Consider the following 13342-nt stretch of genomic DNA (forward strand, 5'->3'; position numbering starts at 1 on the left):
GAAGCACCGTGTAAGAGTTACTTGTACAATTTATCCTCTAATTTAAATGACCGGGCCCTGCTTGTACCCCCCCCCAACACACCCTCCCAACCAGAGCCCCAAGCCAGATGAGTTTCTCCCAGGAAAGTGAGCCTTTCTCTTCCTCGGGCTGGTAACGGCTGCCTTCAGACCCCAAGCGCTCAGAGTAGGTGCCCACCCCATCCCCCACCCCGCCTCGGCAGCAGTCTCGGTCTGGTCTACCCTAGACTGCTCTGCCAGTCACGATGGCTCCTCCGTCGTCTACGCCAAACTCTTGCCTAGGGCGAAGAGACGCTTAGGGAGGTGGCGGAGGCCGGAGGGGACCAGGAGCTACAGGGCTGGGGGAGGAGGCCCCGCCTGGCGCTCGCAGCGTAGAGGCACCTGCCGGCGGGCACCCCGCCCCCTCTGCTAGAGGCACCCAGAGAGGCAGCTCTTGCGTTTAGCGAGTCTGGCAATCAAGTGCTTTGACCAAGCTGCCGCTCCGACATCCTGCAGGCTCAGGAGACGGGGACCACTGATGGCGGGCGGCAGGGCCGGGACATTTCCTGGGAAAGGCTAAGCGAGAGGCTTCGGGGTTGGTGACTTGGGTTTGGGGGTGGGTGAAAGCCAAGTTGGCCAGCTGTGGGAGAGCCTGGGAATTTTGCAGGAAAGGCACGCGAGAGGGCTCCGGGGTTACGGCTGGGATTGGAGAGGAGGGGGGATGAAGGAAGAGTGGACGCCAGTTTCTTATTCCCATCAAAAACTTGCTCAGCAGAGCACTCCCCCATCCCACCCCACCCCTGGTTGTTCCGGTTTCCCCGCATGAGCTCATCTCACAGCTGGGGAGCCAGCCCGTTGGCCCCCGGGGTGGGTATGGAGAATTCTCTGAATTGCGGGCCCCATTCCCCACCCCCATCACACTTGCTTCCCTGGGCCATCTCTCGCTGGGTGCCAAGAACCAACTGAAGCAGCCAGAAAGCCCCAGTGAAAGGCCTGCTTTATATGCCTGGGGCAGAAACGAGGGGGGTGGGGTGTCCGCTTCGCATTGTCCAGCCCCAGCCCCCCAAAGAGCTCAGCTAACTGAGGTTGGCTGGGCCTTCCACCATTCGGGCAAGGCGAGGGGTGAGGAGTGGTATGGTGCTGTGGATTTAGGGGAGGTTGCCAGCTGCCTGGGTCTTGCCTAGGATGGACTCTTGGCCCTTCTCCTCCCTCTTGTGGGCAGGATTCTCTTCCAGGGAAAGGCAAGCAGTGATGGCGAGGCCTTTGCAGCCTACAGCTGGGCTGTTCCATAATTCCGGGGCTCGAAGCCAATGGACTTCCTCCGACCCAAGAAATCAGCTCTGGCTGCCCCTTCATTCCCTAGATAAGCAATAGGCAGCCCCGATTTAGCCTTTATTCCTCTTGTGGGGGACGGGGAGTGCTTGTCTCTCCACTCCTGGGGTCTGTGGAAGTCAGGGGCACGCTTTTAATCCCTGTAAACGACCCACTTACTCACATCCACCTCTGGGGTTTACTCTGATCTATCTGGGTCTACACAAATTTCCACAGCACCTCCTGCGTTCAGGGGCCCTGTGCTAGGCTGTGCTGTGAGCCCTGTGGAGCTGCTCAGTGTGCGGTCCCGGTTTGGGAGGAAGCAGAGGTGCAAACCCACAGGTAATTGATACAGTCAGACAGGTTTAATCACCACGGATGAAGGAGAGGCATGCTACTGAGAGCCACGTTAGCACACCAAGTGGGCTTTGAACTTGGGATATCAGAAGGCTACTTTAGGGAGGCGAGGAGGATCTGAGCTGGACCCTGATGCCAGGATAAGGTCTCGAAGAGGATGAAGATTCATTTACTCGACAAATGTTTATTGAGCGCTGTTACGTGTCCAGGTGCCGTTTTAGGTAAGGAATACACAGGTTAGTGGATGGTTCTTGACTTGTTGCAGCTTTTAAGTAAGCAAACATGCCTAAGGCTCCTGATGAAGGGTGCTTATGAGGGAAGTGTGGAGAGCATTTCTCTGGGAACACCTGAGAAGCCCTCTCCGATGTCACCCCAGAAGTGGTTCTTTAATTAAGCAACTTGCAAAGGGCTTTCTGTACAGAGGGGTCAAGCAAGCTTCCTCATGAAAGGCTCTCAGTGACACAGGGTAAAGCTGGATTGAGGTGAGCGGAGCTGTAGGACACCCAGCCAGGAGGCAGATCCTGCAGATCCCCTCAGGGCTGGTGAGGATTTGGACTTTATCCTTATGCGGTAGAAAGAGAGGTGTGTCTGCTTGCTGGGACTGAGGTAACTGCCAATTGTGTGGCTTAGGCAACAATGATTTCCTCACAGCTATGGAGGCTCAAGATGTCCCTGGGTTTGCTTACTCCTGAGGTCTCTCTCCTTGGCTTGTTGATACAAAGGACTTCAACTCACTCGCATCCTCCATGCTCTCCCCGCTCTACATGCCTGCATCCAGATTTCCTCTTTTTAGAAGGCTATCGATAACTGTGGGTTAATATCCCACCGTAAACAATCTCATTTTGACTTAATCGCCTCTTTAGAATCTCTATCTCCAAATAAAGTCATATACTAAAAATGGGAGAAGAGCCATCAGGGTATGTCTTTTGGGAAGTGGGAGCAGGAAGTCAGTCCCTAACATGTGAGGGGGCCTGTTCAGGCAGAGGGGAATGGGGACGGATGACAATCAGAATACATATGCAGCGAGGTGTCTGCTGGGGCTCAGGGTAGAGCATTTGGCTGGCCGGCAAGCATGAAGCCCTGAGTTTGAGCCCCAGCATGGAGGTGGGTAAAGAAGAAACAAAGAGGGGTGTCTCCTAGCCTGTGGACATCACAGAGACTGTAGCAGGGGCTACTGTGGGGGGTGGACACAGCACTGGTTTAAGAGGTACATTTTCATATCTATGGAACCAAGCGGCACAACTCTGGCCTCTCTGTGAGGAGTGAAAAAGGAAGGGGAGGAACCCAGGAAAAGCTCAACCCCTCAGGATGCTCCCGCAATGGTCTGCATCCCAGGTCAGTGCAATATGGGTAAAGGTGGGACTGGGAAGGATTGGGGGATTGCAATGGTGATACCTTCAGAGGAGCTGAGAAGTAGGAATCAGATATTCCTGCTCCCTCAGGCCTAGCAGAGGATGGCTGTCAGCCCAGAGTCAGCTCTTTGGCCCACCACTTCCATTCCCCAGATAAGCAACAGACAGCCCCAGGTCAAGGTCTCTTCATAATATCACATTGCAGGGAGGATAAAAGAAAAGAAAAGAAAAAAAAAATAAAAAATAAAAAAAGCCCAATGCAGTGAAGTGACTTGCCAAGATAAGCCTAATATCCAGATAAGATCGTAGTTTGTTTTAGAAAGAAAACAAAGCCTGATGCTTCGGAGAACTCAGCCTGGTTCGAGTAAGGACTGTTGTAGTCTGGGAGCCCTGAAATTTTCATTCTGACCCAAGAAGAAATCAGGGAGCCTTCTACAGCTGGGGTGGAGGGGGAAGCAAGAGAAAGAGGGATGAGAGAGTCCACAAACGAGAGCTACAGCCATGTGACGGCTAGGCCGGATATGGGTACTGAGCAAGCGGAGGAGTGAGCCTACAGAGGGTCTTTGCAGCCAAGGCTGGACTCAGAAGGAAGACTGGGGCCTAGCTGGTGTTTTAGCCCTCAGTATAATTAGGCAGAAGGGAAGATTTCTCAGGGGTAAAGCTGGAGTACGATGCTAGCAGGACAGGTTGTAGAATCATGGATGAACAGCCCAGGAGGAGCCACACGGAGCTTCACAACACAGAGGGAGAAGTGCGTAGGGCCGGAGTCCACACTATCCTCCAGTGTTACTGAATGCTGGAGCCACCAAGTTCTCGTACTCTTCTGGGAAAATCTCTAGTCGTGGAAGGAGGAAAGAAACAGGGCTCACATCATGGACAAGGCAAATCAGTTTTCTCCCCGTGTGTCAGGTCACAATCCATAGAAAGGGGGCTCTGCAGGGTTTATTATAGCTTTTTTTTTTCCTAGACAGGGTTTCTCTGTGTAGCCATGGCTGTCCTGGAACTCTGTAGAACAGGCTGGCTGAGGCCTGGAACTCATAGAGTTCCACCTGCCTCTGTCTCCCTCGTGCTGGGATTAAAGGCATGCACCATCATCAACCAGCTATTATAGCCTCTTCTTCTTCTTCTTCTTCTTCTTCTTCTTCTTCTTCTTCTTCTTCTTCTTCTTCTTCTTCTTCTTCTCACCTTTTTATCTCATCTGTATTAACCTTTTAAAGCAGAATGTGGTTGGGTACTCTTTCCATTCACAAGCCTTGCTGAGTTACAAGACCTAGGGAAGAAGCTTAAGGTTTGTTCTCAGTACTTTGAAAAACAAGCCACAAGGGGAAATCCTCTGTCAAGCTGCTTTAACTTGTGCTCTTCTAAGACTAGTACATGCAGAATTAAAACTACATGGGATGAAAAAAATTACAAGATGAAACTTAAGTCACCTTAACTTTTATCCTTTCTAAACATGTATATCTCAGAACACTTAAAGTGACAAAGGATTTGGTCTACGAAGGAACCCAGCTCAACCACAAAGTTGACAGTAGATTACACTATGTCTTAAAACAAACATTCTACCAACCTGTGGAACCAAACCTATAATATCACAGAATCACAAGCAGAAAGGAATTTTATCTTCCCTTAGTTTTCATGCCATAGATGTTTTAAATGTTAACAACAACAACAACAACAACAAAAAAAACCCTGGGAAAAATATATTATCAGAAGGAATGAGGGTAAGTATAGCTTCTTCAAGCTGTCCTTAACAGCCTTCCTCGTTCGACTTCCCATGCCTGCATCATCATTTCCTCTCCTAACCACCACTCAGCTCAAAAGCTACCTCCTCCAGATAAGTCTTCCCTAAGTCCTTCCCACTCTGATCCCCTGTTGGGTTAGATGACCCTTTAGGCATGGTTTGCTGGCTGGACACTACAAATACTGCCTTTTTCTTCTTTCCATTTGTTTGTTTGCTTGTTTGCTTGTTTATTTGAATCATGGTCTCCTTGGATGTCCAGAAACTTGCTTTGCAGACCAAACTGGCCTTGAATTCACAGAGATCCTATGCCTCTATTGCTAGCTTTCAAGATAGAGATTCTTAATGGAGGGTAATTTTTCCCTCTAGGGGGCATTTGACCATGTGTGCAGACATTCTTCCCTGTCACACTGATGGGTGCTCCTGGCATCTAAGAGACAGAGGCCAAGGTTGCTGCTAACTGTCCTATGATGCCTGGAGAGGCTCCTTCCACCCCAAATAATGGTCCCATCCAAACTTGGTAGTACTGAGCTTTTAGTGCAAACTGAAGCAGGGCTACATCTCCCAGACGTCTTTGCAGCTAGGTGCAGTGTGAGACAAGGTTCTAGCCAAAAAAAAAAAAAAAGAAAAGAAAAAAAAGTAAGCAGAGGTGGACTAGATTGTAGAACATTTGGGGATGGCTAAACCACAGATAGATGAGGTCTGGCTCTCAAATCACCATGAGAAGTCACCTGCCCACTGGAAATACCCACCCTGGACCATTCTGTATAAACTACTCTTTCACAGTAATAAGCCATTGAGTGACTGGGGGCTGCTATTGCAGCTAGTCGGGCCCTGGAATAGCTTTCTTTGTTTTCTCTGTTTTCCTAGGCAGTCCATTCAAAACTCCCCACTTATTCACTCATTCATTCGTGCCACAAGTATTCCTTTATGTGTCTGGCTCTGTGTTGGATCCTAAGGAAACAAAGAAGGAGACATTGAGACATCCCCCATGGGTCCTGCCCTTACTTGATTGATGGTTTATCAAGAACAGTTAAACAACAAGGCGCAGCTAATTATGCAAGGAGAGTGATGGGGTGTGATGGAGGCAAGAAGAGCTACACATTGCTGTACTTTGTTCCCCTCTCCTCTTCCTCCCCTCAGGGTTCAGGTTCATGATCACTCCAGACTCTGCAAGAAGCCCGCCTCTGGCTGTGTCTACTTTATACCCATCCTAAACTTTCTCCTCCTCCATACCTAGGAGTGGTCATTTCCTTTCCTTTCCTTCTTTTTCATTCACCTGGGGAGTCACCATTAATGCTCTCACTTGGCTCCCATGTCTACAGTATCATTAGTCTTCTAAAATCAGCCTCCTTAACACTATGAAGATCCTGACCAAGATGCCATTCATTAAGCCACGGGCACCCTGCCTCTGCTCTTACCCTAGCCAATCTTACTCTTTGTCATCAGTTATTTTTTTTTTTAAATACTAACTTAGCTTCATAATTTGACTGCTCTTCACGTGCTTTCTGTGAGCTTACAGGGTGAAATCCAAACTCCTGTCTGCCAGGCCCTTCTGCAAGGGTCTTCATCATCTGTCTTTGTCTGTCAAGACAAGCTCAGGTTCTTGCTCCTTGCTTCTGCCCTTCTGAGGCCCTCACACTCCTACTGGGAGCCTTCCTTCAGGACCCTGCTGTGTGCTGCTGCATCCTCCTGCAATGTTCTCCTCCCCCTCCTGCGTCTGGCCTTCTCTTATTTGCCCTTCCAAACTTGGTGCAGATGTGAGAGCTTACAAGTAATCCTCACTAGTGCCATTCAGGGTTCTTGGTGGATTTTGGAGCTTGAAAGTGAAATGTCTCATGTAGGTTCACAGACTGGAAGACGTGGATCCCTGAGAAGGCTGTGGGACCTTTAGGAAGTGGATCCTTGCCAGAGAAAGTGTGTCATTTGGGTCATCCTTGGGACTTTATAGCTTGACACAACTTTCCTATTCAGCCTCTTCCTAGATGTGGATAATCCTTTCCCCTTAAATTGCTTTCACTGGCGTATTTTAGCACAGGACCAGAAAATTAGACAGTGGACATTCAGTGAACACGAATAAGTGGGCATATGAGGAGATGGATGGATAGATGGATCTTGGATGGGTAGGGAGATGGGGAGTGTGTGAACGGCCAGATGAACAGACAGAAGGGTAAAATTTTGAGAAGGTTCTCAGTAGTGTTTGTGAAATGGGCCTTCTACTACCTCCTAGACTTCACTGACTCAATTTCTTAAAGAAATGTCTTCCCTGGATTGTGATTTAATGTTACACTCTCTGTCCTCAGAGAGCCCTGATATGAGAAACTGACCAGCTTCACAGCATTTCTGTCTTGTATGGAAGCAGGATTGAATATTGCCCCCTATGTCACTCAGTGTCCTTTATACAAGGACTCATGATAAATTCATGCTTGGGGTCATTTCCAGGAAGCACTCTGTCTCTGCAGATGAAGATGTGTGCTTTCTGCTGTCAGAAAATAAAAAAAAAAAAAATCTGCTTCTCGACCTGTTTCCACTTCTGCTTTGGCTCACAAGCAGGGACATCTAGCTTTATTATCGTATTACCTCCATTCGGTCAGGCCGTTCAGGGGCCTGGAAGCGGCAGCTCTTCCTACCCTCTTCTGATGGAATCATCGTGGGCTCGTACTTATAAGTCTGAAAGCCCGCCTCGCAGCAGCTCAGCATTAAGTTTGTAGAAGCTGAAAGGAACGCATAGAGGGGACCAGTGTCCCAGTGCAAAGTCAAGAAAGGAAGGATAAAGCACGAAGTTCCTATTTGATGGCTTACTTAGGGTTTCTATTGCTATGATAAAACCCCTCTACCAAAAACAACTCCGGGAGAAAAGGGTTTATTCCGTCTTACACGTCAGGTCACACGCTAACACTGAGGAAAGTCAGGGCAGGAACGACTGATGCGGAGGCCATGGAGAAGTGCTGCGCAGTGGCTTGCCCAGCTTTCTTTTTTTTAAGATTATTATTTTCCTTTTTTATGATAGAATTCATTTATTTCTGCATATGAGTGCTCTATTTGCATGTATGCCTGCATGACAGAAGAGGGCATCAGAACCCATTATAGATGGTGGTGAGCCACCATGTGGTTGCTGGGAATTGAATTCAGGACCTCTGAAAGAACAGCCAGTGCTCTTAGGCGCTGAGCCACCTCTCCAGCCCCTCAGCCTGCTTTCTTGTAACATCCTAGACCAGGAGCCCCGGGGGGCACCGCCCGCAATGAGCTGGACCCCTTCCACATCAATCACCAATCAAGAAAATGTTCCAAGGATTTGGGCATTTTTCTCAATTCCTCTTTCTGATTTACAGTTTGTATTAAATTGACATAAACTACCTAACCCAGCAGAGATCTTGTATAGAGTATCTTTAAAAATTGCCTGGTACAGGGGGAATCCAAAGTGAATAAAGTGTAATTAATGAAGAATTAAAAAAAAAATTGCCTGGTGGCTAGAGTAACTGAGGTCTAGAAGAGAAACCAAAAATGGGAGGGGAAATGCTAGCCTTATACTGGCTTTGATGTTTTATTGGGCCAACCTTGCAAGCCACTTCTGTCTGCTACATTTCAAACTCAGGACAAATGGCTGAGGTGCCTATATAACATACCAAAGCAGATGGTGGCCACCATGTTCCACTTGCATCCCTCATTCTCTACCTGTTACAGGGTCCTCCTGGGTGGCACACCCTGGCCCCTATCCCATCCTAGACTTCTCCAGCCCAGCTTTTTCCCTAGCTGCCCTTCCTTCTATACTCCAACCACTTTGGTTACCGACTCTCTTTGTGCTGCCTGGCTGCTGCATCTGGTTGCCCTATCTCCTCCCCCATCCTTCCACAGCTCACGGTCATGTCCACCCTGGTCTCTCCCAGATGTCCCTACCTCTGACTCTCCCACATCTCTATAATGAACTTTCTCCCTCATCATACCTAGGAGCAGTCCTGTCCTTTCCTTTTGTTTTGTTTGTTTGTTTGTTTGTTTGAAATGGGGTTTCTCTGTGTGTAGTTCTGGCTGTCCTGGAACTCTCTCTGAAGACCAGGCTGGCCTCAACTCACAGAGATCTGCCTGCCTCTGCCTCCTGAGTGCCCCACCACCACCCAACTTTTTTTCTTTTCATCCATCAGCCCAACTTTAAGGATAGTTCTCATAGATTGCTGTTTTTACAAGATTGTTCATAATAATTTCTGTAATTTTTTTTTCTATCGTGAAGGCCAGAACCCATACTAGGAATCTTATGTACATCTTGCCCTGTTTACTTCTTTTTTTATTTTTTTCTTAGTACTGAGGGTTGAATTTAGGGCCTCACTTATGCTAGGCAAAACTCCACCACGGAGCTAAATATATCCCCAACCTTCGTTTCCCTACTCAAAATCCCACTAACTGCTTGCTGGTTTTTATTTTTATTTTGGTCTGTTTGCATATGAAGGCACAGCAGAGCGAATTCCAAAGGCACAGAGCAAGTGAGCAAATAGCAGAGCATGCATTTTAACTCAAGTGTATCAGTTGCTACCTTCCAAGCTCCTACTTACCTCACATGTGGGCAAAAAGGAGGCAGTAAGGAGAAATGATCCCCCTACCACCACCACCGCCAGGCCTGAGGGATTGCTGGTGATGTTGCCTAGAGACAGATGGCACCAAGGCACAGCCTTGTTTCCAGAACACTGCACATACATTTCTTTCTAGAGCCCTGGAAACGGCTGGCTAGTCTACAGCCTTCTCCCACAACTGAGAGAGCATAGCATCAACATCCTCTTTCTTCTCATACTTTGTACCTTAAGAAATTTCAAATCATCAAATGTCCCAGACCCACTTCTGGGCGGTTTGACTCTTTGGATATGAAGAAAATGGGGATGAGGGGTGTGTCCTTATAGATTTTTAGGGATTTCCAAAAGAATTTGAGGCCTGGAAATTTATTAGCCCCACAATAAAAGAAGAAGAAGACAACATGGAAATCTGTGTGTATTTAATTAAATGAAAAGTGTAACATGTCAATTTCATAAACGGTCAGATTTGGTAGGCATAAAAACTTCATTACCTTTGATAAGGATTTACAGGTTAGAGTTTGCTTGCTGCCCAAGATTTCCTGAGCAACCACCAAGACTGGGGAGAACCTGCAGTGACCATAAATTAAATAAATTACTTGTGGCCAAAAACGGTTTCAAAAGCAAAACGGCAAACAAAATAAAACAACAACAACAAAAAAGAAAAACCTCTGCAAATTTCTTTTATATCTGAAAAGTTACCTTTAGTGTAAGAAGTAGGTGGTGGGCTTAGTAACATATGCCAGATGAGGAGGAGGGTGGACACGGGTTGACTTTGTTTGTTTGTTTTCAGTTGTTTTTTTTTTGTTTGTTTGTTTCTTTTTGTTTGTTTGTTTGAGACGGGGTCTTACTATGTGTGTCTGACTTAGAACCCATTACGTAAACTAGGCTGCTTCAGACTTAGAGATCCTCCTGCCTCAGCCTCCAAACAGCGGGCTTTCTGAATTTCTTTTTCTCTATGTGTTTGTTCTAGGGCATGTACTTTGAGCTGTGCCCTGTGCTCCATTGAGATTTTAAAAGAGCCTGTGCCATGTCCACTTTTCTTCATCCTTTCTCTTTCTTTCTTTCTTTCTTTCTTTCTTTCTTTCTTTCTTTCTTTCTTCCTCTTTCCTTCTTTTCTTTCCTTCCTTTTTTCTTTCTTTCTTTTCTTTCTTTCTCTCTTTCTTTCTTTCTTTCTTTCTTTCTTTTCCTTCCTTCCTTCCTTTCTTTTTTCTTTCTTTCTTTCTTTTTTCTTCTTTGTTTTCTTTTTCTTTAGTTTTTGGAGACAGGGTTTCTCTGTGTAACCTTGGCTGTCTTGGACTGGTTTTATAGACCAGGCTGGCCTTGAACTCACAGAGATCTGCCTGCCTCTGCCTTCCAGAGTGCTGGGATCACAGGCGTGTGTCACCACACCTAGCTCATGCCCACTTTTGTAAGTTTTGTAACCTAGTCATATTTGTGTCAGGCATGGAAGCAGTCTTTGGCTGGGGGATGGGGGGGAGGAATGCTGTCTTCCCCAGAGATCTTTCTGATTCCAGATCAAAGGCATGGGGCTGGAGAGGTGTAGTCCATTTGGAAGAGTGCTTGCCTCACACTGAATTCAATTTCCAGCAGCAAAAAAAAAAAAAAAAAAAAAACAAAACAAAAAAAAAACAAACAAACAAACAACAACAACAAAAAAAAAAACAGGTGTGAAAGTGTGTCCTGTAGTTTCAACATCTCCTTGGGAAATAGGACCATAAGGATCAGAAATTCAGCTTGTCCCTGGGCTACACAGACCATGTTGCTTTTTGTTTTTGTCTGTTTTGTTTTTTAAAGAAAAATAAAAAGAAAGTAGGAAAAGGGTAGGTGGGGACAAGAACCCTCCCCCTTACAACAGCTAATGTTCACTGGAGATACCGTGGTCACCATACTAACTTCTGAGCTCTTCGCATATATTGTCTCAATTGGCACCAGAAAGTTCTCTGAGGTCCGTGTTTTTATTACATCTATTTTGTAGAGGAGCCAGTTGAAGCATAGAGGGGTGAAACAAGCTGCCTGGGGTCACAGTCAGAGTAACAGGGAATTTAAGAACTTTTCCAAGTTAAAATAACTCATAAATAAAATGGTGTCTGTGACCGCTTTAAGCTCAGCTAACTCCCTGGATGAGCTTAATTTGTGCCATGCCTGCTCCGTGCTGATGGGATGCTTTGCTCCTTCACAAGGCGGTGATCTGTCTAGGGTACGGGATTCCTCTAATCCTGTGCCTGGCAACAAGGGGGTTCATGACTGGGTGTTCAAAAGTGCAGCCAGCTGGGGAGGTGGTACAGTGCATAAAGTGCTTGCTGTGCAGCCCCGAGAAAGAGTTCATCTACCCAGAATTCACATAAAAAGCCAAGTGACCATAGCCACCCTCTTAATCCCAGCATTTGGGAGGCAGAGAGATTTCCCTAGGCAAGCTGGCTAGCTAGACTAGCCCACATGACGAGCTATACTCTTGGCTGGGAGAGGAGACCCTGCTCCAGTTACAAAAAATAAAAAATAAAAAATAAAAAAAATGTGGAGAGCAATCAAGGAAGACACCTGAAGTCAGTCTCTGGCCTACACAAGTGTAGACACATGCATGCACACACACACACACACACACACACACACACACACACACACACGCCAAGCACACATGCATGTGTTAAAAAAAAAAAAAAAAAAACACATCCTGGGGAGGTTCACCCGATGGTTTCCCCAGAACAGTTCAAATTCTCCCTCCCTGCACTTGGCCCAGAAGCTGTGGCTTGGAAACTCCAGTAGCATAAATGTCAGTGTAATCAAAAAGCAAACTGAAGGACAGTGCTTTGTAGGCCCCTTCGGGGCCAGGTGTTGTGCTAGAGATTACTGTGTGTTAAACAGTTACTTCACGGTAGAGCATCTAGCACCAGCGCCATTCCACCGAGCCCCAGAGAGTCACTTCTCTCTGCCTCCCCAACCCTGTAGGCAAGGACCACTATGTGCAGTTTTTCAATGGGGTAATGAGGATCAAAAGCAAGCACATCTTAGTGCTTGCTTGACAAGTGCTTTTCCAGCCAAACCACCTCCCCAGCCCATGAGATCCTTTTAAGAAAAGGAAGCTGAGACAGGGTCGTGCACAGAGAGAACCTATGTGAAGATGAGGGAGAAACCTAGGGGAAAGAGATCCTGTCTTGGTTTCTTTGCAGTTACTGTTACAAAATACCCAGACAAAAACCAATTAAGGGAAAAAGGATTCTCACAATTCTAGGTGACAGTCCGCCAATGAGGGGAAGGCAAGGCTGCCATACATCCACGGTGGAGAGTAGGGACAGTGACTTCACGATTGCTTGCTAAAGCTGAGCCCATTTCATCACTTCTCGGTTCAGGATCCTCTACACAGGGAATGGCTCCTCCCACAAGTGGGCGGAGCTTCCCACATCAATTAACGTAATCTGGGCTGATTATCTTATCTCCCACAGCCATGCCCACAGGCCACCCGAATGTAGACACTCCCTCACCCGCACTTCGTTCCCAGGGGGTTCTAGATGATGTCAGGATGGCAATTAAAATTGATCATCAAACTTGCGAATGAAGGCAGCTCTGCTGACTCTTGTATCCTGAACTTTCTAGCCTCTAGAACTATTAGGAAGCAAAGTTCTGCATTTTAAGCGTGTAGTAGTGCGACAGCCTCGACAAGCCAATATACTTTTATTGATTTTTTTTAAGATTTATTTTATGTATGTGTGTGTTCTATCTGCATGTACTCCTGCACGCCAGAAGAGGGCACCAGATCTCATTATAGATGGTTACAAGCCACCACGTGGCTGCTGGGAATCAAACTCAGGACCTCTGGAAGAGAGGCCAGTGCTCTTAACCTCTAAGCCACCTCTCTAGCCCTGACAAACCAATATGCTAAAGAACACAGCAGTTCACCTCAGTTTCCAGTGAAGGACAACTCAAAACCTAATGAAATCTTAATGTGAACCCAAGTAATCTGACTCTAGAGTCCATGTGTTTTGTAGTATGTCCTCCGTGCTCTCCAACATAATTCCAGACACAGGTGGCTC

At 46.9% G+C, this 13342-nt stretch overlaps 1 protein-coding gene across 1 annotated transcript in view; it reads left to right on the forward strand.

The window, feature by feature from the left end:
* The first annotated feature begins 1124 nt into the window (after positions 1 to 1124).
* Positions 1125 to 13342, forward strand: part of C3H1orf94 (chromosome 3 C1orf94 homolog) — a 67990-nt gene continuing 55772 nt past the window's right edge. Inside the window, exon 1 of the mRNA XM_060378660.1 lies at positions 1125 to 1886. Coding sequence (XP_060234643.1) covers positions 1846 to 1886 — 41 coding nt within the window. The 5' untranslated portion in view covers positions 1125 to 1845. The remainder of the gene's footprint in view (positions 1887 to 13342) is intronic.

Source organism: Meriones unguiculatus, chromosome 3 (assembly GCF_030254825.1).
Source record: "Meriones unguiculatus strain TT.TT164.6M chromosome 3, Bangor_MerUng_6.1, whole genome shotgun sequence".
In the NCBI taxonomy this organism is placed as follows: Eukaryota; Metazoa; Chordata; class Mammalia; order Rodentia; family Muridae; genus Meriones; species Meriones unguiculatus.